General features: G+C 43.3%; 1 protein-coding gene across 2 annotated transcripts in view; it reads left to right on the forward strand.

Moving 5' to 3' along the window:
* VIT (vitrin) overlaps positions 1–25,723 on the forward strand; it is a 95,667-nt gene that overhangs the window by 12,844 nt on the left and 57,100 nt on the right. For both annotated transcript variants that reach the window (XM_013967552.2, XM_018055118.1), the window contains exons 3-4: positions 12,519–12,675; positions 21,497–21,630. In XM_013967552.2, the coding sequence (XP_013823006.2) occupies positions 12,519–12,675; positions 21,497–21,630 (291 nt within the window). The remainder of the gene's footprint in view (positions 1–12,518; positions 12,676–21,496; positions 21,631–25,723) is intronic.

A 25,723-nucleotide genomic window follows, 5' to 3' on the forward strand; every position in this document is an offset into this window, starting at 1 on the left:
ATTCTAACCTTATTCACAAAATCTCCCTTTTGAGTCAATATATGCATGATGTTTTTTCTCTAATTAGAAACTCTGTCACAGTCATTAAGAAGGGGTGGGGAAGATAGATGCAATGAGGTAATAGGATATTCCCAAAGTATGGTGATATCTGATTCTTTACCTCAGGAGTATTTCCAAATTGTAGTCTATAGCTTGAGGCCAAAGTAATTTTCATTTTTTTCTATTCAACGTTTTTAATCTGCCACCGGGGCAGGTGACTGATAGCAAGGGAGGCACATCATTCATTCATCTGACAAGTACTGATTTGGTGCCAGCCAAGTACCAGGTACTGTTAAACACTCAGACACAACAGTGATTGAGACTCAGACTTTACCCTCACAGAGCTTCAAAATCTAGAGAGGAAGAAAGACAAGTCACCAGGCAACTATGATGTCTTATATAAATGCTAGGCCTTGGGAGCTAAAGGTACTCCAAGAATATAGAGAAAAAAAGTTATGTATCTGGGAGGTTTTCCCAGAGGAAGTGACACACCAACACTGATATCTGAAGGCCAAATAGGGATTGATCAGGCAAACATGAAGAGAAAAGAGTGTTATAAACAGAAAGAAAAAAAGCATCTCCAAGGCCTAAAGAATAGAAAGAGCTAAAAAATTAGTTTAGTATGACCGAGGTTTTGTTGAGATGAGAGATGGAGGGGGAAGCAGGCACCAGATCACAAAGAGCTTTGTTGCTGCATCCAGCAATCTGCAGTTCAGCATGAGGGCAATGGGGAGCATTTCAGTGCAGGTTATTTAGGCTCAATTAGCAGAAATCCAAGGGCAATTTAAGGAGATTTTGGCAGGACAGGAAGTATCTCACAGAACCCAAGGCTGGAAGGGCAGATGGAACTCACTGGACTGTACCCTAGGCAGAAAGACCCCCAAAATTGGTGCCCCTACTCCTCTCTATATATCTGACTCACTGCCCAAGCCCCTACCCGCCCACCCCACCCCCCACCAACTCTGCTTCATGCAGACCATGTCTCTCAGTCCTGATTTCAAATCCCTGGGAGAGAAACTCTAACTGCAGCAGCGTAGGCTGGGAGGGTAGTTTTCAAAGAAGAGTAGAATGATTAGGGTTGTGTTAGGGAAGTAAAACAATCCTGCCAGCAAAAAGCAACAAAATCCCTTCGTCCAAATATATGAAGAGAGAAGAGAGAGAACACAATATATTAGTGAGTTAGTATTACACACAGACACGTGCCTACAGATAGGATGAAAGTAGCTACCAAGTCTCGACAGAATTTCACACCAACAGTGAACTGGAAGACAGAACAATTACAACTTCTCCTAATTCCTGGAAAGATAAATCAATGTACCTGCTGAGTGTCTTTTGTATACCCAGAGAGCCCTAAGCTCCTTCTGGAGGTAAGTATCTAAGGATCAGAAGTCTGGAGACCTTGCACTCTGAAGCCTGGTGAAATTTGAGAGCCGCTAGATTAGATGCCCATAAGGTCAGGGCTGCTTACAGACATAAATGTGAAACCGTGGGTTCTTTCAGTGCACTCTGTGTCTTTCCTGGCCCACCTTCAATTTTCCCCAGTGTTTATTCAGGACTAAAAGTCTTCACCAGCCAGAGGGCTCAAGGTAAGATAACAAGGGGGAGGTCATTTGAGAGTTTTGCTCAGGGAACAGTTTACTGACACTAATTTGCATGTAGAACTCCTTTCAGCTCCTGAAGATCTAGTGATCAGACATGGTGCCATGAGTTGGCACAGCTGGATCTGAAATTCAGGTCTCTGTGAGGCTCAAGCCCAGATGCCTTTCCAGTGCCTTGTCCCAGACTAGCCAGAATTTAGGAATGAAGTATCTGGTTGACCAAAAATTTAATTTGGGTTTTTCTGGACCATCTTATGGAAAAACTCGAATGACGTTTTTTTGGTTAACCCAGTATCTGTTGTCTAGAAGCAGATGAGCTGCTAAGATAATCAAGTGCTGAGCAAATAGGAAATAAAAGAGAAGAGATGTGGGGCAATAGAGGAAATTCGGGAAACGGAGTTTCTTCCTTTGACTTGGCCTGAGACCTTGGGCCACATCTGTCTCTGCAGAGGGTTACTGTTACTGTAGGTAACTGGCACTTTCTCTCCTCCTTACTTCCTCCGCTTTCTCATTTCTTTTTCTTCTCAATTCTTTTTCCTTCTATTTCTTTGGTCTACCCGTCTCCTCCCAGGGGCCCTTTTGGATGTTGCCCAGCTTCACTGGCAGACCTTTGGACCAAGAAGGTAGTACATGTTGAAAATAATCTCACATGAGGGTTTTACAAAAGGGAAAGCGGAGATAAAAACCGCGGAACTAGTGCTTACAGCTCTGCTCCTCCCACTCAAGTGTGACCATTCATTCCAGGCCGGTATTTCGCTGTCATGCACAGAGCTGTGTTGGGTACAGTTTTCTTCTGTCACTTGGCTTATCACATGACCTTACTTTATAAATCAAATCAAGTCTGACTCCAATTGCCAAGGGGTGAGATATTAAAGTTCCCTCATTAGTGGGCTTCCTCCCGCCCAGCTCCAGTCCTTGGAAGCCTTGTACAATCTACAACATTCAGGGAGAGCCTCTGCACTGTTCAGTGTTCAAACCCATGTTATTTCTAGAAGCTGAATAGCTCCCCTGTTTCATAAATTGTGGGACCTTGGAAATGTGGGGAAGCCTCATGCCTAAGGTTCTACCCAGAGGGGCACCACCCCAAGTATTGTCCCAAAGTGATGCTCACCCAAGACAACTGTTAGGGAACAGAGGCCTTTCCCTTACTGGGACCTACCCGCTCACTCCCATCTTCCAGTCATGGAAGGTCATTTTTCTCTCCATCACTCTTTGGACTGGCCAAGCCCAATCCCCTCAAACAAGGAGTATTTAGAGTACCTAATTCCCAAAGCCTTGAGGGAGGGTTGCCAGGTAACCCCTGCCCTCTCCCTTGCAACCATGAGCCCCAAATAGGAGAACACAAAAATCTGACTACCTTCTTGGAACAGTAAGAGGGGAAAATACAATAAAAATAAGCATAAGTTAGTATGAAAAAGGAAATGGCAACTCACTCCAGTAGTCTTGCCTGGGAAATCCCATGGACAAAGGAGCCTGGCAGGCTACAGTCCATGAGGTCGCAGAGTCAGACATGACTGAGCACACACACAAATGTCTTAGTGAATTACCCTGCTGTATGGTGCCGAGTAAAGCTTTCCATACTGTACAAAATGAGAGCTTTATCAAGTTTTTTTACACAGGTGACTTTTTCAAGGCTCTCATTTTCCTGCTATGTTTTGGAGCCATAGATTCAACCTTACCCACAGGCACGTCACTGATATATTTAATCAGCATAAACCTATTCACACGGTTTCTAACAAATGGCCAAAATGCGGTTGCATTTTTCTTGACCATTGAAGACAACAAATAAAGGTTGAAGGATTTAGTTGTGTTCATGAAACTCTTCTCCTACAGTAGTCAAGATACCTTGTGGATTTTAAGGATTAACTTCATTTATGTGTAGATTCCACCTTCAAAAAAGGCTTTCTCTTCAACTCATGAGCTTTTTAGCCCATACTGTAATAAACACATCATTCTTTTCCCCGTAAGTTATGGGGAATAACTCTAGCAAAGTCCCTGACTGGCAGAGTTCCTATGCTAGAAAGAGAAAAGCTTTTAAGTTGTAAAATCTCTTCCATAGCATTTCTACATGTAAGGAAGCCCCAGGAGAGCTCCAGAAGCAATCAGTTCAGTTCTGTTCAGTCACTCAGTCGTGTCTGACTCTTTGCAACCCTGTGAATCACAGCACGCCAGGCCTCCCTGTCCATCACCAACTCCCGGAGTTTACCCAAACTCATGTCCATTGGGTCGGTGATGCCATCTCATCCTCTGTTGTCCCCTTCTCCTCCTGCCCCCAATCCCTCCCAGCATCAGAGTCTTTTCCAATGAGTCAACTCTTCGCATGAGGTGGCCATAGTATTGGAGTTTCAGCTTTAGCATCAGTCCTTCCAAAGAACACCCAGGACTGATCTCCTTCAGAATGGACTGGTTGGATCTCCTTGCAGTCCAAGGGACTCTCAAGAGTCTTCTCCAGCACCACAGTTCAAAAGCATCAATTCTTTGGTGCTCAGCTCTCTTCACAGTCCAACTCTCACATCCATACATGACCACTGGAAAAACCATAGCCTTGACTAGACAGACCTTTGTTGGTAAAGTAATATCTCTGCTTTTCAATATACTATCTAGGTTGGTCATAACTTTCCTTCCAAGGAGTAAGCGTCTTTTAATTTCATGAAGTCCAGAAGCAATGGACTTAGTCTAAAGTGGGGTCAGATGAGATAGTGTTACCAGGTGAGAGATGTGGTGACTAACTCCAACACATTATTGCCTGCCCATTCTGCAAAGTCTCTGACTTCACTGAGCACCTGGTCTCACATAGGGTAAAATAAAATTGTGCACAGGAAAGCCTTCCTGGACCCAACAGCCACTACCAACATACCAAAAACCAGTTTACATGGCTCCAGGGTACGCTACACTTCCCCTACTGTTGACTTACTGCACATTATTATAAGAGCTTTAAATATATATATATATATATATATATATATATATGTGTAATCTGTCTTTTCAACTAGATCAAAATCACCATGAACACATAATTAGTGCTCATTAGGTATTTGCTGGATGAATGGACAAACAGCAGAATGAAATAGAACAACAGCAGTGAAACAAAACACTATAAAATAAAGCAAAATGTGGTAAATGCTACAAAAGAATAACAAGGGGACTACAATAGGATTCAAAGGGCCTCCCGGGTGACACCAGTGGTAAAGAACTCACCTGCCAATGCAGAAGACATCAAAGACTTGGGTTCGATCCCTGGGTCAGGAAGATCTCCTGGAGCAGGGCATGGCAATTCACCCCAGTATTCTTGCCTGGAGAATCCCATGGACAGAGGAGCTTGGTGGGCCAGTTCATGGGGTCACAGAGAGTCAGACATGACTGAAAAGACTTAGCATGCACATACAATAGGATTCATACTGGTTTCTTGAAGGAATATTTGAGATAGGACATGAAAAATCAGTGGAATTTTACAGGCAGAGATAGATGGGAAGGCTTTCAAGGCTTTTCAGGCTTTCCATATATCATGAGTGAGATGGCATTGGGAAATAGTGAGTGGCATGATTTGGCTTAACTGTTGGGACCTCACAGGAGATGCAGCTGGAAGATGGGTTAGGACTAGGTAACGTCAGTCTGAGAAGCTTTGTTTTTTGCCATTCTTCAACGGGTGGAGACACGGAGAGTGTTCTGAGCAGGAAATCTACATGAGGAAGCCAACAGTCAGCAAGATAAACAACAGCAAGATATTCCCTGCAGGCAGTGAAACCACATTCTGAAATATTTCCATTATATTGGAGTCTGTTGAAATAGTCTTAGCTTGGGGTGAAATGTATTACCTTTTATTCGCTTAGTTACCTCCAGTAAATTAACCTTAATATCATGTAAAGCATGGAAATATTTTTGCAATCGACCTTGAAAGGGTGGCTAATTCCCAGAGGTACTGCCTCAGTATGAGGAGGTAACTGTTCTGCTGCTGCTGCTGCTGCTGCTAAGTCTCTTCAGTCGTGTCTGACTCTGTGCGACCCCATAGACGGCAGCCCACCAGGCTCTGCCATCCCTGGGATTCTCCAGGCAAGAACACTGGAGTGGGTTGCTATTTCCTCTCCAAGGCATGAAAGTGAAAAGTGAAAGTGAAGCCACTCAGTTGTGTTTGACCCTTAGCAACCCCATGGACTGCAGCCTACCAGGCTATCTCAGTCCATGGGATTTTCCAGCAAGAGTACTGGAGTGGGGTGCCATTGCCTTCTCCTGTAACTGTTCTGGGACTTGGTTATTGATTGTATCGGCGCTATTGACAACATATGGCCCTGTGCGTGTAGGATTTGGTATAGCACACACACAGCTTCCTCACTGAGCTCATATGTTTTCAGCCATAGCAACTGGTAAGTAACCCACAATGTTTTCTTGCTCTTCAGGTGTTGGTACCAAGAACACACTTGGTTCCAACACAAGTGTCTTCACACAGATTGGTGCATGTGCCCTCTCTCAAACCATGAAAAAGGAAGTGGATTAACTTCTAGTCCTCCTTCTGGTGTGTAGGTGAGAAAGAAAGCCGACTCTCTGCTACAGACTTTTACTTGAATAAATTCTACCATGGCAATCCTCAGAAATAATAGGCAAAGAATGCAAGGAAAATTGCAGTAGAAGAGTTGCCTTGCAAGTATTAGGGATAAATGCACAGATGTGTACAGATACACACAAATGCACACTAACACACCCACACAGACAACCTATTTACAAGACATTTCCTGTGTTCACCCACTGCTGCTGCTGCTGCTGCTAAGTCGCCTCAGTCGTGTCCAACTCTATGCGACCCCATAGACGGCAGCCCACCAGGCTCCACCATCCCTGGGATTCTCCAGGCAAGAACACTGGAGTGGGTTGCCATTTCCTTCTCCAATGTATGAAAGTGAAAAGTGAAAGTGAAGTCGCTCAGTTGTGTCTGACTCTTAGTGACCCCATGGACTGCAGCCCACCAGGCTTCTCAGTCCATGGGGTTTTCCAGTCAAGAGTACTGGAGTGGGGTGCCATTGCCTTCTCCGATTCACCCACTAGTGGTTGTCAATGATCTTTAGGTTCAGAAAAGCCTTGCAGGATTAGAGAAGGGAGGCAACAATTTAGCTCCTTCTCTTCAGTGGTGGGAGAAGCAACCAAGTGGAGCTGGCAAAGCTACGTGCCTGGAGCCCCAGCGTGCAAGTTCAGGGCCTGGCTCTGTTACTTGGCACCTGAGCTTGAACAAGCAAACTTCTCTCTCTGGAAAATAAGGACAATATGCCTCTCAGGGTTTGTAAGAATCAAGTGAAAATTATGTATTACAGTCCTTTCTAAATTAAAAGTGGGTTACTTTTAGGGACATCCCTGGCGGCCCGGTGGTTAACACTCCACACTCCAGACTCCATACACCACACTGCAGCAACAGGTTCTATCCCCCTGGTCAGGGAACTAAGTTCTTATATGCCTTGTGGTGCAGCCAAAAAAAATTTTAAAGAGTAGGTTATTTTTAGACATATAAATTTCTGCAATTGCCCAAAAGCTGTGTCACCACAGGCATATTAACCTCTGTCATTCAACCACTCTTTTATCTGTGGTGTATGGATGAAGGTGTTTTCTCAAGGCTGACAAAAACACTAGCTTCTGGGACCAATCTTTATAGGCTTTTTGACATGCTTAGAGCTGCAGCTTGGGTTTATTTATTGAGGCAAGTGTCTGTGACTAGCTTTGTCTTTATAAACCCTTTTCAACAAACATCCTAGGTTTCCCTCAACTGTTGCATCCAGAGAAATCTTTTATACAAAGGGGAAAATACTTATTTAACCCCCAATACTCCCCATGGAGGGGACTATGGAAAGGCCCTAAAGATTTTGGAATTTTTCCTCAAGGCAGCAAAAAGGTACTAATAGCTTTTGACCAAAGATGCAACATGGTCATCTAACTATCACACTCCTGAGTATATATCTGGACAAAACTGTAATTCAGAAAGATACATGCATCCTTACATTCATAGCAGCGCCATTTACAATAGCCAAAATATGCAAACAACCTAAATGTCCACCAATAGATGAATGGATAGAGAAAATGTGGTGTGTCCCTATATATATAATGGAATACTACTCAGCCATAAAAAGAGTTAAATAATGCTATTTGCAGCAACATAGATGGATGTAGAGATTATCATCCTAAGTGAAGTGAGTCAGACAGAGAAAGACAGATACCATAGATATCACCCATATGCAGAATCTCAAATATGATGCAAATGAACTTATCAGTGAAACAGAAACAGACTCACAGAGATGGAGAGCAGACTTGTACTTGCCAAGAGGGGGAGGAGGTGAGTGAGGGAAGGACTGGGCATCTGGGGTTGGCAGGTGCAAACTATTATGTATGGGATGGCGGCTTCCCTGGTGGCTCACTGGAAGAGTCCACGTGCCAGTGCAGGAGACGTGGGTTTGATCCCTAGTCCGGGAAGGTCCCACATGCCTCAGAGCAACTAAGCATGTGCTCCACAAGAGAAGGCACCCAACAAGAAGCCTGAGGACCACAACTGGGGAGTAGCCCTCACTCACAGCAACTGGGGAAAGGCCCAGGCAGTAACAGAGGCCCAGTGCAGCCTGAATAAATAAATAAAAATTTTAAAAAATGATTATGTATAGGATGGATAAACAGTAAGTTCCTCCCATATAGCACAGGGAACTATACTCAATATCCTGTGATAAATGATAATTGAAAAGAATACATACATGTATAACTGAATCGCTTTGCTGTACAACAGAAATTAATATGACATTTAAAATCAGCTATACTTCAGTAGCATAGATTTTTTTAAAAAGATTCAACATGATCAAAGACTGTTTAAGCAAAACGGAAAAGAATTTTTGCAAAAGAATTTGCTGCCAAGGAAGAATTAACATGATCTGGTCACTGGTGTCAGGATCAAGGAGAAGGAAGCTTTCATCTTAAAATTTTTTTTGGTGGTCATTTTGTCTCTTTAACGTTTTTGCATGATTTTCTTAAAAATGGAATTTTACTCTAGTTGAATTTCACAATCCAACAAAATTAAGTTTCAGATCAAAACTGCTTATGCATAAGTGCTTTTATGTTATAATAATTCTTTCTCATTAACAGCCAGGAGGCAAGCCTATAACAGCCTTCTCTAATTGATGAAATTTGTTTTCCCGAAGCGATGTGGTTTGCCTGGAAAACCACATTCACTGAAAAGATGAATGGAAAATAAGCAGGAGATTATAGAGTTTGATTTGGCCTCTACATCATTGGCTTATTGTATGTGACATCATCCAATAATCACTCTATTATTAGGTCAGGCAGAAAACCCAACTTACAGCAGAAATATCTGCAGCTGTGCCTCTAAGATCCCAAAGTTGCATGAAAGTAGAGGCTCAGACAGTACCTGTTTTGCTTCTGAGATCAGTACAGCAGACCCATTGCCTCAGAGAACAACATCTAAAAGTTATCTTCAGTTCTTGCCATCTGGGTTGCAAATGGTTCTCTTTTCCCTGTGTCTAGTGCCAAGGTCCTCTGGGAAGAACAGATTCTGAGATGCCCTGATGTGAGTTCCCTCGAGAAAATGATAACAGCCCTGAAAAGGCAAGGTAACCTTAAGGAATCATATGAGGTGGGAGCAGAGCAAATGGCCAGAAAACAGGTCTCTGAGCAGCTTCCCCTCGAGTAGTTCTGGGCTTCCCCAGGAGGTCTGTAACTTCAGCCCAGGGTTCTCCCACTTCCACTCACAAAAGTACACTCAGGAAGGAATGAAATCAAGCATATATAGTCAAGCACGTTGGAAGAACAGGTTGCAATGACAAAGCATGTTTAAAGGTCAAATATTTGTTCAATTTGTACAGAAAATTAAGCTGGAGAGAGTAAGCTAATTAAAATTTCAGAGTGATGGCCAAAATCATTGGAAAATGTAATATCTAAATCCAGCCAACAAGAAGCAGTCATTTGCATCTTTTTGAGTATATGGGAATCACAGTTTATTCCTTTACAGTATTTTCCCAGTTATTTGTGAAGTAGTCTGTTTTCTTGCAACCTTCTAAGAATCTTCCATCCATCCACTTAAGGCCCAAATAAAATGATTTATCTCTGGATTTCCTCTGCATACTTTTGAACTATCCCACGTTACAGCTGATAGTTAACAGATGCAAACTACTAAGAATAGGATGGGGGCTTCCCTGGTGGCTCATGGAGGGCACACAGGTTTGATCCCTAGTCTGGCAAGATCCCACATGCCTTCCCGGAAGTTTGCCTTTTCTCTCTTCCTCCTCTGTGGGTTAGGTTCATGTTCATCTATCTTTGTGTTTCCTCTCACAAGCGTGGAAATAATCTTTCCTGCAGAGGAGAAGTCAACATTAAGGCAGCTTAAGAAGTATCTGTCTCAGGTCTGAAGGGAGCAAGGAGGCACTGATTTGGCAACTAAGGCTCAGGGGACAGTGAACAGTACATCTTCCAAAGTACACGAGTGTACATGCTTGATTTCATTTTATCCCCCCTCCCCCTATCGTGAGGTGAGTTAATTCACCAGTTGCTAATCCAACTGGATGCAGATAAAACAGACCTTATTGAAGGGACTGCCCCCAGCCTTTGTGAAAGCAAGACAAACAAGCAAACAAATCCCCCCAAAGGAAGGGGCTAGTTGAGGGTGGGAATTGATGAGCAGGAAGCAAAATATTCCCATGTGACACTTTTCCCCTTGTCATTCTAAGCCAACTATTCCATGGAAAATTCTCCTGCCTGGGCACCTGTCTTGCTGTAGGTTCGATCACTGTATGGCACTCAGGCAACAAGCTTCTCCATAGCACCCATTCACAACTCCAGAAGAGTCAGGTTGGCCTACCAGGAGGTCCAAAACCTCAAGATGCCAAAGTCACACCCACACGGAATCCCAGGGCGCAGAGCTGTCACTTCCTATTTCACACAACTAAGAGCCTAGAGGGAATGCTTTCATTTTCTTTGCATCCAAGGGAGGAGCTGCATTCAAGAATGGGGCAGTGATCTGCGGAAGGGAGGAGAGTTGAACGCATTTAGTTATACACCCAGTGATCCGACAATTAACCAGTTTAAGGAGAAGCTACACAGGAATCTTCCATCCTTAAATTGTCTCTTTAAAACAGTGCTCCCAGACTCAAAATAGTCCATGCAGCCTTGAGTATCGGGGTTTAAAGGAATGGAAGATAAAAAGAAAATAACTGGAGAGGAAGCAGCCTGTGGTGGGGAGAATGAAACCACAAAACTGTTTTAAGCGTGGCACTCCCCTCTTCCATGGGGACCACAAATTGTTTTAGCCTGCGATCACACTCAGCCCCCGGGGTTCCCAGGAGGACTTGCATGCTGGCCCAGCCCTGTGTGGCCAGGACTGTCTGGGAGGGGTGTTTAGGAAAAGAGCAGGAGCTCTAACTTCAGTCCTCTCTCCAGTCTGAAGGAAACACAGCTCTGATCCATTCAGGTATAAAAGAGTTAAAAAAAAAAAAAAAAGTACATTTTGGATACAGCTGGAAACCATTAACAAGTCTGAGAGCATCTCAGTAACCCAGTTAGAGGATGGGTGGCCTGGCAGAGATCCGGAACCTATGTTTGTAATCACTGACTCTCAGCACTGGGCGGGGCTTTCTTTCCACCTCCCACCCAATGGAGACATCCCATCTTCAACTCTTCAGTCCCTGCCTGCCCCTTCCTTCAAGGGCAACTTCATTTACTAGAAAGTTCTTTTTAGCCAAAAAAAGAAAAGACTCCATAGAAACCTCCCCTTCAGTTTTTGCTCAGTCCTACTTGTGACTTGCCTCCAAATGTTCGCCTTATGTCCAAACACCCCCTCTCTGCCAGGCAGCTGTCGCATCTGGTGGTTTCCAGTTCCCTCCTGCTTCCTCTTGAATGGTTGTTTGTGTTTCAGAGTCTCTTCTAGAGAATACATTCCTAGCTCCCAGGCATCAGTATAGGATCTTCTAGGAGGCCTTTTCATTCAGGAGTTTTGGAGGGAAATTTTTTCAGGGAAGATGCAGCCACACCCCCCTTTTAGGTACTGCCACTAGAGCCTCTACATCATCTTAACCCTGAGCAAGTCTGGGGCTCCAGCAGCCTTGCCAACTGACTACTGCTAGGCTGGCTATGGTGTCACAAGGCCCAAGAAGGGGGAGGCTGAATGAATGGGCTTCTCCAGGATGCCCAACAGGGCAGTCCCCAGCTTTCCACTGAGCCTTGAGGAAGAGGAGGAAAGATGACTCCTACCTTGTCCCTGGAGGTAGGACCCAGCCTCAAGAACCAAGACAAAAGATCGCTTTCAGTATCTATCTCCCCAGTTCAAAAACTCTCCGAGTCCCACCTCATTCACAGAACACAAGCACTCAAGCTGCCTCCTCCTGGCCTGGCCCTGCCCATCCCTGTGCTCCCCCAGCTAGGGTCTTGGCTGCAGTAGGCCCACCTTTTCCTAGCCAGTCCTGACCCAAAGCCCATGCTCTCTAACTCGCCCTTCCCGAACACCTTTCCTTCCTCCTGCGAGGTTTTCTGAGCATTTCCTCTTTTCCTGGGCTAGCTCCAGAGCATCTGAAAAAGCAGTATTCTCCAGCTGTGTACTCACACTGACATTTCTGGCCACTGGAGGTGGGTCTTTTCCCAGAGTTCTCTACTCCAATTAATTAATTGTTCGATTAAGCACAGGAATGAGCCTCTTGTTCTTGCTCTCAGCAGGTTAAATGCAACGGACAGTGATTGCTCTTTTGGCCTGAGGAATGTCCTAATTACCTCTCTGCTTTCATTATACAGAGGGGATCCAGGGTCAGCTCAGGCTCTGGCTTTTAGAGATCAAGTAAATGAATAGTTATAACCTAACAGTCACCCCATATATAAGCTGCTGCCACAAGGTGTAATCTTGACTTCATTTTGCATTCCCAGCTGTGCCTCAGATCAGTTGTGATGTGAGAGCTGGGAAGATAACGAATGTCGAGTTCATCGTGAAGTGTCCGCCAGGATGCCAAGACCCCAGGTACCACGTTTACGGCACTGACGTCTACGCTTCCTATTCTAGCGTGTGCGGCGCTGCAGTTCACAGGTGGGCAACACTGAGTTACTTAAGAGCCGGGCGTCAGGGTGTGCGCGGGGATCGCCGGGCGCAGGGTCGCCTGATTAGCAAGCAAAACTAGACAACTTTAAATGAGCATTCTGTGTTTTATCTAGCAGCCCTATCCCAGAGGATGACCCAGAATCTGTGCATGGCCCTGGCTCTCCTTGAAAATCTCTCTAGAAAGGAGAACTGACTTCTCCTTACACATGAATGAGAGGGGAGGAGAATCCTACTCTTTTGTGTTCACGAAGAACACAAAAGTTCTTGATGATGTAAAAAAATATTTTCTACCTGCCTGTGCTGGGCAAGGAAATAATAGGGATGTGACTAAGGAAGGCCCAGAGGTTTAGAGAAGACATGTCACAGGTCTGGTTGATGGCTGGAGACAAAGGGGAACAGGAAACAGTGAAAAGGAGGGTGACAGGTGGTCCTGACTGGTCAGCTGTTGGTTTGGGATCCAGGAAGAAGGAAGCATGACGATGTCGCTGCCTAAATGAGGCAGGCGTGACCTTTGCAGAAGCCTCACACCTCTTTCACTTAGGCTTGGAGTCAAAACACAGGGGAAGGAATGTTTACTGAATACGTTCGATGATAAGGCTGATGGGGGGATGTCCAGCTCTCTACCTGTGCTGTCTAATTCAGCTCCCACAACTCGCCTGCATGCTATCTAGCACTGCCATCCACCTCTTAAAGGTGAAGAGAGGTTGAATAGCCTTTCTAAAGCCACACCATTGAAAAATATCAGAGTGGGGATTCAAACTCAAGTCAGTACTCCCGCTTCTATTCACTACCCAGCACTGCTTTGAGATGCGGCTCTAAAGTTTGGGCTTGGCCGCCAGATGCTAGCTGAAGTTTCTTACTTATTCAGGCCTTTTCTTTATTTGCAGGCCAGTCACTTGATTGTTCAGTTGTATCTCTGCCAGAGAGAGGGGAGACTAAAATTCATTCCCTTTCGAGGTGTCTAGGCAGTAGTCTCTCTGAAATTTGCAGAAGCAATGAAAAAATTCTCTGCCTAAAATAAGACTTAAGAGTTACTAATTGACTTTGTCAGCCATACTCTTTTTCCCATCAGCACAGAGAGATGAAGAGCTACCTGGTTTTTCAATGGGAGGGGGGATATAAAAGTTCTACTAAGGATAAATAGAGGAACATTAAAGAAACAAACACCAAATTCTACTCCTTAACTCCAAACTATGAGATAAAAATATTTTGCTTTCGCCTTGAAATCAATTTTGTGCAGCAAGGCAATATGCAAATCTACACGGGAATACACACACACTTATGCTTGCCCCCACAGGATCACTTGTTCAAACACTCATGCCTCCTACCTGTGTTTGAACACACATGTGTGTGCTCACACACACCCTGACATGTGTGTGTGCCCTCACAGCTCCACCAGCACCATCAGCACACTCTGGTTTGTGTTTGTGTAGACACTGATATCTTCTGTAGAGGCTGAGCCCATCCTAGGCCTGCTTGTATTTTTCCAGGTTGACACTTGCTTCCTCTGGCATTTGCTGTCTATCGCTTGCCTTTCCTTGTTTCCTGTGCAGTACAGAGCCACACGAGTTCATATGGGCTCACAAGATGTCTTCATAATGACAGTAACCCCTTACACAGATCCTCTCCCTAGCATCACCTCAGCCCTATGAGGCTGCTCAGAAGAGGAAGTCAAAAGTGTCTGACTCTGCAACCCCATGGACTGTGTAGCCCACCAGGCTCCTCCATCCATGGGATTATCCAGGCAAGAATATTGGAGTGGGTTGCCATTCTCTTCTCCAGGGGATTATCCCTACCCAGGGATCAAAACAGGGCCTCCTGCATTGCAAGTAGATTCTTTACCATCTGAGCTACCAGGGAAGCCTGTAGGGAGACATAGAGAGGTTAATTAAATTGCTAGTTACTTCCAGGATTAGAATTTGTATCCCCTGGCTTCCAGCCCAGAGCCCAGGTGATACATTTAGGTAAGAACTGAGGGGTCCCAGCATTGCTTAATGTATAACATGAGGACATGATGAGGTTATAGACTTTGGAGCAGTTAGAGTTGGAAAAGGCTTTATAATAGATGAACGCACCTCTAGGAAGAAAATAGGAATGGCATTGACAAGGACCAGGACTCAGCAATATCAGCATTTGGGGTGGAGCCTAGGAACTTGCTGAGAAGACTATAGATGAGGGTAGAGGGACTGCAGAGAAGAGCTTGACTGTTTCAAAAAAGATTTGCTGCTAGAGCAACTGAATGCCTCGTGACTTCTTGAACCAATAGTAAGAAACTGGAAAGAAGGAATCACTACCCATGAGGAGGATGTATAGAAGTCTTAAGGGAAAAGAGATAGGAATTTTGGATTATATCAGTTCCGTTTTTTACAAACAGAACAAATCTCTTTTCAGAAGGAAGGACTGAAGACAGAGGATAAGAGTGGGACATGCAGAAGGGACCGTCCGTCACTGTCCTGCCAGAGGCCCATGCAGTCAGAACTGGGAAACTGGAGAAAGCATACTTCGGTTTAGAAATTCAGATTTAGCTTAAAGGGTTTAATTTTCATATAATGTATAATCAGATGCCTTATTATGAATGATCCCCTTGATCTTTCAAACCAAAGAGATAATGAACGTATTTGAGGCATTACATTCAGGCTCAGTCCTGGCCTGAACTAACTTCTGTGTTTAAAGTGGGACCAAAGCCTGGGAGAGGGGAAGAGTTCTGAGATGGGACAATAAAGAGCCCATCTTTCTGCTGAGCATGGATTTCTGACCAGATGCCCATCTTGAGGATGGCAGCCAGCAAAACCTGGCCTCGTGGTGGACAGCCACTTTCCTCCAGGCCACGATGCTGACCCTCAGCTTAGCGTAGTGTCCTGAGGGCCAGGGAGGAGGTGACCCTCAAGGCCATGTTCAGCATCATGCAGGATGTCTGAGGAATGCAAAGGAGTGGAACTGGTTTTGCTCTTTCAGAGAATATGTATGAAGCGTCTCCGCCTCAGTGAGGATACAGGTGAGGTTTTATTTACATAAATTCTCTGAACTACCTTGGTTCTGAGCCCCTAAGTGTATCCCAAGTGCAACCACAGGCCTTCAGGCTCTCTCCCTCCTCTGGTATCCCCTGTGGTGGTCTGGCATCCCGTGCACGCCTCCCCTGGGACAGCTGTCACCTCCTCGAGCTGACAGACCACTCCCCACCCCATGCCTCCTCCAGAAGGATATCTGGAAATACGCACGTCCTGCAGTGAAGTCCACTCACAAGATCTCTCTCTTAAGGCAACAGGAAAATCTCATGAGAAGACAAGAGTTCTTTGTCCATGCCTTCCCCAAAGTCTGGGTTTGGAGTCTTCTATAACCATCACAAGGGATCTCCACCTCGCAGTCCAGCCTAAGAACCCCCAGGCCTTCCCCCATTCCCTTTTTAAAAGCCTGAGCAAAGTGAAATTCAGCACCTCTTCCTCACTCTGAGTGGCAGCTACAGTGCTTCTGACTTTTAAAACAAGAATGACTGCTTGCACATTTCCTCAGTACAATATAAACTGTCTATTGTACTGAGGAAAATATTGTAAATTGTAAATATTCCTCAGAATATAAATCCAGAGACAGAAAAATTTCCCCCAGGAGAAAATAAAAAGATAAGAGCGATTTCTATTTACTAGTTATGAATAAGGGACCATGGGATAACTGGGATAATTTTTTTTTTTTAATAATTTCAATTGTCAGCCCATGCCAGTGGTGTGCTGGTCAGTGTTTACCAATTAACCCTTTTAAAAAGAGGAGGGGGTAGATGCTGATTTGTCAACGTCTGTAGTATAAATCCTCCCACTGTGGCTGATTTCAAGCTACCATTGTGAAATGAATCCCTTGGCACCATCCCGAACCTAACAACCAGCTTTCACAAGTCAGCATGAGGGGCATCCACACAGAGACAGGCCTTCAAACACAGAAGCAAAACTAGTGTCGTCCCATAAGAAGATTCCTGTTCCAGTTGAGAGACAAAGTTAACTCAAGGAATTTTTATAAAATAAAATCAGAGTTATCATGGAAAGACAAGATCCAAAGGCATTGTTAGGAAGTGAAGTGAGTGAAAGTTGCTCAGTAGTGTCTGACTCTTTGCTACCCCTTGAACTGTAACCCGCAAGCATCCTCTGTCTATGGAATTCTCTAGGCAAGAAAACTAGAGTGGGTTGCCATGCCCTCCTCCAGGGGATCTTCCCAAAAACAGGGATCAAACTCGTCTCTCAGGCGTCTCCTGAATTGCAGGCAGATTCCTCACCATCTGAGCCGTGGAAGTAGTGTGGCAACATCATGGAGAAGGAGGTACTGGGGAGACTGCCAGGTTTTCCAGCACAGAGAATGGCATGAACAGAAACATGGGAGGGGAATCTGTGGCTTGTCAGCAAAGCTGGGACCAGCCTTGCTGCAGCTGGGAGAGTGGGAGGCCCTGACTAAGAGCGCCCCAGAGAAGGGCGGGCAGGGTTGCAATGCTGTGAAGGAGAGATGGGGACTTGATGTGCAGAGAAGCCTGCAGCTTTTGAACTTTGAGAGGCAACTGTGACCATGTGGGGCAAACCCAAGATTCCAGGTCACTTAGATCTGGGTCCACATCCCTCCCTTGCAATTTAAAAGTTACAAAATCTGGAGTCACAGGATCCTTCGACCTTCCTAAGCCTTTCTCTGTAAAGTGGGAATGACAGTCTTCCCTTCGCTCCAGAGCCAGTAGGTTTGCTGGGAGAACTCAGTGAGATACCATGAGTGGGACTGAGTCAAAAGCAATTAAGGGTTTTATATGTCAAGTATTATTATCACCTTCTTTCCTTTTGAGCTGTTAGGAAGTTGAGCGTTGAAAGTTGTTGACTCACCATGGAGGTGGGAAGGAAAGAAATAGCAGCACTCATTTCTGTATAGAAGGAAGGGTGTTAATGGGAGCAAATCTAAGGACTTTTCCAGTCCCCCATGCTGTCAATTACAGATGCCCAAGGGAGCCACCTCAGGCTCTGGGCCAGGGAAATGACTTACCGGAGCCCCTGCTTCAATGGAAGCAAAGAGGTAGATACATCAGTTACTGTCATATCAGAATCTAAAACCTTCAAAATCCTAGATATTAAAGAAACAATTTCCAACCTTTGGGAACTCTTAAATGAGTTTAGTTTAGCTTACACACCTTCCCTGGCCCAAAATAAAAGGAATAATGTGCTTTTAAAAATATTGTACCACCCTTTGAGATAGTTGAAATAATTCTGTGATGTCACAAAACCAAACTGGAAATTGTCAGGAAAGAGGTTTTACATCAGGGAGAACTAGTCACAATTAAGACATCAAAGAGAAACTTGTGAAGGAAAAAGAAATGAGGATTAAATTAAATAATCATTTATATATATACACATATGCATACATATATATGTACTTATACATATGTATATAAGAAACTAAAAAGAAATCTGAAGCATGATCAGGTCCTGTAATATGAAAGAGAAGGACATCAGACCTGGGAGGTCAGCGGCCAGGCCATGTGATGGAAGCACCGTACATGCGGCTGGGCTGCAAGGTGAAGGTTTTCTTGCTCTTCCTGCTTTCATATCTCTAAATAAAGATGGTGGCTGAATATCATTAATGCACATAGATGCAAAAATACTCAACAAAACACTAGCAAACTAAATCAAACAATACATTAAAAAGACCATCCACCATGATCAAGTGGGATTTATCCCAGGGGTGCAAAGATTCTTCAGTATCCTCAAATCAACTGGTATGATGCACCACAGTAACAAACTAAATAATAAAAATCAATATGATTATCTCAATAGATGCAAAAAAAGCTTTTGACAAAATTCAACACATATTTATGATAAAAACTCTCCAGAGAGTGGGAAAAGAAGGAACTTACCTCAACATTTCTGGCTCAATCCGCCTGCAATGAGGGAGACCTGGGTTTGATCCCTGGGTTGGGAAGATCCCTTGGAGAAGGGAAAGGCTACCCACTCCAGTATTCTGGCCTGGAGAATTCCATGGACTATATAGTTCATAGGGCCGCAAAGAGAAAGAAAAACAGTAGCGGTGAAAGGGTGGGATGAATTGAAAAAGTAGCACTGATATATATATATACACACACACTATCATCTGTAAGATAGCTGGTGGGAAGTTGCTTTATAGCACAGGGGGCCAAGCCTGGTGCTCTGTGATGTCCTAGAGGGGTGTGATGGGGGGAGAGTGGGGAGGGAGGCTCAAGAGGGAAGGTATACACACACACACACACACATATATATACATATACACATATATAATTATGACTGATTTTCATTTTGTATGGCAGAAACCAATACAACATTATACAGCTATTTTCCTCCAAATAGAAAATATTTGGGGGGACTTCCCTGGTAGTCCAGTGGTTAAGACTTCACCTTCCAATGCAAGGGATGCAGGTTCTATCCCTGATCAGGGAGGTAGGATCCCACAGGCCTTGTGGCCAAAAGATCAAAACATAATAAAACAGAAATAATAATATAACAAAATCAATAAAGACTTAAAAAAATAAATTTGTAGCTGATTCATGTTGATGTATGGCAGAAACCAAGACAATAGTATAATTATCTTCCAATTAAAAAAAATTTTTAAGTCAATGGGAAAAAATGGTTAAATATTTATAAAACTAAAAGAATAGCATGTGAAAATAAAGTTAAGAACTAACCTTATATAGAAAAAGAAAAACAGCTGGAGGGATTAGGCTCTCCAAGTTCTGACTGTACTACAAAATGACAGTAATCAGAAAAGTATGGTACTGGAGCAAAAACAGAAATATAGATCAATAGAATAGGATAGAAAACCCAGAAATAGACCCATGCATTTATGGTCAGTTAATTTAGGAGGCAAGAATATACAATGGAGAAAAGACAGTCTCTTCAATAAGAGCTGGGAAAACTAAATAGCTATGTATAAAGTAATGAAGTTAGAACATATTCTTTAACACAAAAGTAAACTCAAAGTGGTTCAAAGAGCTAAAAGTAAGGCTAGACACTATAAAATTTTTAAAGGAAACCATAGACAGAACACTCTTTGACATAAATTGCAGCAATATATTTTTTGAATCCACCTCCTAGAGTATAAAAACAAAAGCAAAAATAAACATACAAGGGCTAACTAAATTTAAAAGATTTTGCACAGCAAAGGAAACCATAAACAAAATGAAAAGACAACCCATAGAATGGGAGAAAATATTTGCAAACAAAGCTACTGACAAGGTATTAATCTCCAAAATATAAAAATGACTCATGTATCTCTATGTCAAAGAAACAACTCAATCCAAAAATGAGTAGAAGATCTAAATAGACATTTCTCCAAAGAAGACATGCAGATGGCCAAAAAGTACCTGAAAAGATATTTAAATCACTAATTATCAGAAAAATGCAAATCCAAACAATAACAAGGTATCACCTCACACTGGTCAGAATGGCCATCATCAAAAAGTCTGCAAACCATGAACACTGGAGAGGGTGTGGAGAAAAGGAAACACTCCCACACTGTTGATGGGAATGTAAATTGATACAACCACTATTGAGAACAGTTTGGAGGTTCCTTAAAAAAGTAAAAATGAACTATAATGTGATCCAGCAATCTCACTTCTGGGCATGTATCTGGAGAAAACCATAATTCAAGAAGACACATGCATTCTAGTGTTCATTGCAGCACTATGCACTACAGCCAGGATATGGAAGCAACCTAGATGTCCACTAACCGAAGAATGGATAAAGAAGATATGGCGCCCATATACAATGAATCTTAGTCATTAAAAAGAATGAAATAATACCATTTGCAGCAACATGGATGGACTTAGAGTGAATGGACATATATTCGCTTATATTAGACTTACAGGACTTATATTGAGTGAAGTCAGAAAAAGAGAAATATTGTAAGATATCCCTTATAAGCAAAATCTAAAAAGAAATTATACAAATGAACTTATTTATTAAAAAAAAAAAAAGAACAACTCACAGAAACAAGTCGCAGATTTCAAAAACAAACTTACGGTTATCAAGGGGAAAACATGGGTGCGGGGGTGTATAAATTAGGAACTTGGGTTTAATATACACACTGCTGTATATAAAATAGATAACCAGCAGGAACCTACTGTGGGCTTCCCAGGTGGTGCTAGTGGTAAAGATCCTGCCTGCCAGTGTAGAAGATGTAAGAGACATGGGTTCATCCCTGAGTCAGGAAAAGCCCCTGGAGGAGGGCATGGCAACCCACTCCAGTACTGTTGCCTGGAAAGTCCCATGGTCAGAAAAGCCTGGTGGGCCGTGGGCCACAAAGAGCTGGACATAACTGAAGCAACTAAGCACTCAGGCGCACACAATCATAGTTGTGTCTGACTCCTTGTGACCCCGTGGGCTGCAGCTCGCCACGTTCCTCTGTCCTTGGGGATTCTCCAGGCAAGAATACTGGAGGGGGTTGCCATGCCCTCCTCCAGGGGATCCTCTGAATCCAGGAATCGAACCCAGGCCTCCCATATTGCGGGCGAATTCTTTACCATCTGAGCCACCACCAGGGAAGCCCCCTGTATGGCACAGGGAAGTCTATACTCTGTAATAACCTGTGTAGGAAAAGAATGTGAAAAAGAATAAATACACGTATATGAATGACTGAATGACTATGCTACACAGCTGAAACCACCACAACATTGTAAATCAACAATGCTTCAATTAAAAAAAGGTTTTAATGTATAACATGTAGAATAAGAAAAAAATTAAGATGGTGACTGGTTTCATAGTCTATTATATGTCAAACAATATTCTTCTCCTCTTTCTTCAAAAAGTTTTTTCTCTCTTCACAGTGGTGTGCTTGATAATTCAGGAGGGAAAATACTTGTTCGGAAAGTGGCTGGACAGTCTGGCTATAAAGGGAGTTACTCCAACGGTGTCCGGTCATTATCCCTTCCACGATGGAGAGAATCCTTTGTCGTCTCAGGTACGCGTACGCCCTGGAGACGTGCTGCCCTATAACCGACACCTGGGTTAAGTGACCTCAGGGGATGAAATGTGCTCTTCTCAGCGTGCTGTTAGCTTTTTTTCATGGCCCACCTCATTACATAAAAATCTAAAGCATTAATTCTTCTGGTAATTAGGATCATGAAACAATGAATTCTAATTACAGTGATAAATCACTACCAAGTCTGGAAATATAAAAAGGCTCCAATTACTCATTTTAAACACACAGCAGCTATCAGTAAGTCCAATCAAACTTTTAATTAAGTGAATTACATTTAATAACTTGGGTTTTTGAGTTACTCCTTTAGTTATGCCAAATGTTCCCCATATCTAGCTTATTCCTTGAGAAGTCTGGTAAATGAATAGATAGGGACAGGCTTTTAGAGAACTGAGCTACAACTGTATTTGAGATTTCTTTTTTAAGACTAATTGTTTCACTGTTAATCAGTGCTCACTATCTGGCTCCATAGGATTTTATAGATAATCATTTTCACTTTTTTTTTTTTTTTTTTGCCCTCTTCCAAAGAGGTACTGTCAATGACCTAATGGCCAGTGTGACTTCACAGTAAAAAGATAACCAAGTATCTCTGTATTATCATGACCTGCCTGTTCCCCTCCTTTTATTTTTGTGAATTTCCCTAACCTAACCTTTTGTTTTGAAAGCTTTTAAGTTTATGGGAAAATGAAAATGTAATACCACGAATACCCATATTCCCTTCACCCAGATACACCAATTGGTAATATTTTGCTATACTTGCCTTATCTATCTATTTATATTTTGCTTAAACTGTGTGAAAGTAAGCCACCGGCATGATGACAATTATCCCTTAATACTTCAGCACACATCTGGTAAGAACAAAAGCATTTTCCTAAATAACCACAGTACAATGCCTTAAAAATATTAGCATTGCTACAATAATGTTAATGAATATTAATAAATATGAAAAATAAGAAATAGTCTGATTCAATTATATCCAACTATACCCAAAATATTCTTCACAATAATTTCTTCTTCTGTTAGGGGGTGGATTTACAATCAAAGATCACCCATTGTATTTACTTGTCATGTCTATTTGGTTCCCTTTAATCTAGACCCGTCTACCATCACACTTCCATTTTTGGTCATGAGTAGCGATGACATTTTTTTTTTTTTTTTCGGCTGTGCTGGGTCTTTGTTGCAGTGCATGGGATTCTCCTTGCGGTTGCTTCTCTTGTGGCGGAGCACAGGCTTGAGGGCATGTGGGCACAATAGTTGTGGCACACAGGCCTAGTTGGTCTATGACATGTCCCCAGACCAGGGATCGAACCCCTGTCCCGTGTATTGGCGGGCGGGTTCTTAACCACTGGCCCACCAGAGAAGTCCTGCGATGATATTTTTGAAGTCTCAGCCAGTCATCTAGTACTATGTTCCACAATCTGGACCATAAACAGGTCTGGCTATTGCCTCATGCTCGGGTTCAGGTTAAATATTTTGGCAAAGATACTACATAGATAGTACCATAGCATGTCCATTGTGTAGTATCATAAATGGTCACAAGGAGACACAGAATGTCATTTTGTCCATTTGTTGGTGAGGCTTAATTTGATAACTTGGATACTTTATAATATCTCTCCATGGTAAAAGATACTTTATAATTAATAGCAATCTATAGGATGATACTTCAAAACAGCTTGTCCCCCTAACCCAAAATTCACCCAATGGTTTTAATATCCATCAGTGATCCTTACCGTAACAAGAGTAAAGTCAGAAATTGAAAAATTATCCTTATTCTTCCACATTTATTAGCTAGTGTTCTTACATAAAGAAATGAGCCCTCCTCCCCCCACACAACTATTTTTCCAAGTACCATGGTGGACATACAGATTATTTTTTAAAATACAACATGTTATAGACTATTATCATCATCATTCTTTTTGATGCTCAAAATTTCCAGGTTTGGCCACTGGGAGCCCTTCCAGCGTTTGAGCACAAGACAGTGTTATGTCTTCACCTTGTACTGCTCACTCTGCACTGGGCCTTGAATCTCTCATTTTCTCCAAAGAGGCACTGCAGGATTTTAAATACATTCTAGCAAACTTTTCTGGCATTCCCCACAAAATCAGGAGCCATGTGACTCTCCTGAGAAGGCACCACCTGTGGAAGGCCAGCTAAAGCAAGGAAGAGAGAAATGTCTCATAATATAGCAGGCCTTCCAATCCGGGTGGGATTTTTGCACCTTTAGATGCCCCATGTCCCAACCTCTACCATCCTTTGATCATAATTTTAGTAGGACTACAATCAGATCTTCTAACTTGAGCAATCTCTGTGTCCTCTTACACGTGGAATTCTGCACATCCAGGGTTCAAACTATACCAGTTTCTATGTCCAGTAGTGGGAGGTCATTAATCATAGTGCTGTAAGCTTTGCCTCATAACAAAACAGGGGCCATATGAAAATACTAAGGTCTAGAATACAAATTTGCCAAACTTAGAAGTATAATTTCCACGTTGGTGTTTACCAAGTAGCTCCTGGGGGAATAAGAGGGTTTCAGTCTTCGGTGCTTAGCCTGCAGTCCAAGAATCCTAATAGAGGTTTAAAAGAAAAATTAATTCCATAAGAGTAGAGATGTTTTGGATTTTTTAAATGAAAATCAGTCTGCTGTGTTATTCCCTATATGTCTCAACTGCTGTGTCATCTCATTCCACCTAGTGACATTTAACCAGAAACCCTTTTTGCCATTGATAATAAGCATATGTGCTCTGCAATGACTACCAGTGAATGAGTTTGGAGAGCCCAATGCCACATAAGGGTCTCAGCTGACAGCGGCCAGAGCTTGCTCATCCACTGTCCAGTGGCTCACAGCCAGCGAGTTTTGCTGGATCATGTCAGAGTCCTCTCCTGAAGGTTCAGATGCCTTCATGACCTTTCTCGAGGCTTTTCTTTCCGATTGTCACATGTTGCTATGCGCCTTTAATTAATTCACGTTGGCAGGCTGGGAGGGGGCAGAAGAGGGGTTGTCTTTTTGTTCAGCATAGTCCTTCCACAGTTCAGAGATGGGAAAGGTCAGAGAGGGACTTCCTAATACTGCCTGTTTGTCCTCTGATCCACATTTCAGAAAGCTGAGCTCAGGCTCCTTTTCCTTCTGAATAGAAACAGAGAGAATCACAGGGTTTTAGATGTGAGAAGAATAGGAAACTGAAGAGCCGGTGTCCCTGTGGCGTTTGCTATGGATAAAGTGAGGCCTCACCAAGGCACCCTCCTTCGGGTCTGAAATAGCCCCACTCACTGTCCACCTGGGCTTCACAGTTCATGCTAGTGGTAAAGCACCCGCCTGTCAATATGGAAAAAGTAAGAGACGCAAGAGATGCAGGTTTGATCCCTGGGTCAGAAAGATCCCCTGGAGGAGAGCATGGCAACCCACTCCAGTATTCCTGCCTGGAGAATCCCATGGATAGAGGAGCCTCGTGGGCTACAGTTCATGGGGTCGCAAAGACAAAACGGTGACTTAGCACAGCACACACTGTCCACCTGGAGCAGGGCCAAACCAGGGTGCCCATCCTGCTCCAGGTGGGCTTTCATGAGAGGAAGTAACTCCCCTGAGCCCAAACATGTGCCTCTTTCTCACTTTGAGTGACATTCATGGCCAACACCAGAACTTCTTCGCATCTCTATGGTGATACATGGTTCTAAAACATCTTAACTATGTTTTTCCCTTCAGATCCCTACAGCATTGCATAGTAAGCCGGTCCATACCATTATGCATATTTTCTGAATTAAAAAAAGAAACACCAAGAGTCTTAGAGGTTGAGGCAGTCAATCATTGGTGAAATAGAAACCGAAACAGATTTTCTTGCTCTCAATCCCAAACCCTTCCTGAGACCCTGTTACCCATTCTGCCTCATGACTCTTGCTGTTCCTTGTTCCAGAAGGACCTTTGGTGAACCCAGGCACTAGATTCCGCTCCACTGCCCATCTCCTATTTGACACTCTACACTGTCTCCTCTCCAAGCCCATCCTATACAAATATTCCCTTGGGTTGAGAGTTAAAAATGCTTTCATTATCAGGTGGAAATATCACATAACAGGTGAGACC

This window comes from Capra hircus, chromosome 11 (assembly GCF_001704415.2).
Source record: "Capra hircus breed San Clemente chromosome 11, ASM170441v1, whole genome shotgun sequence".
Taxonomy (NCBI): domain Eukaryota; kingdom Metazoa; phylum Chordata; class Mammalia; order Artiodactyla; family Bovidae; genus Capra; species Capra hircus.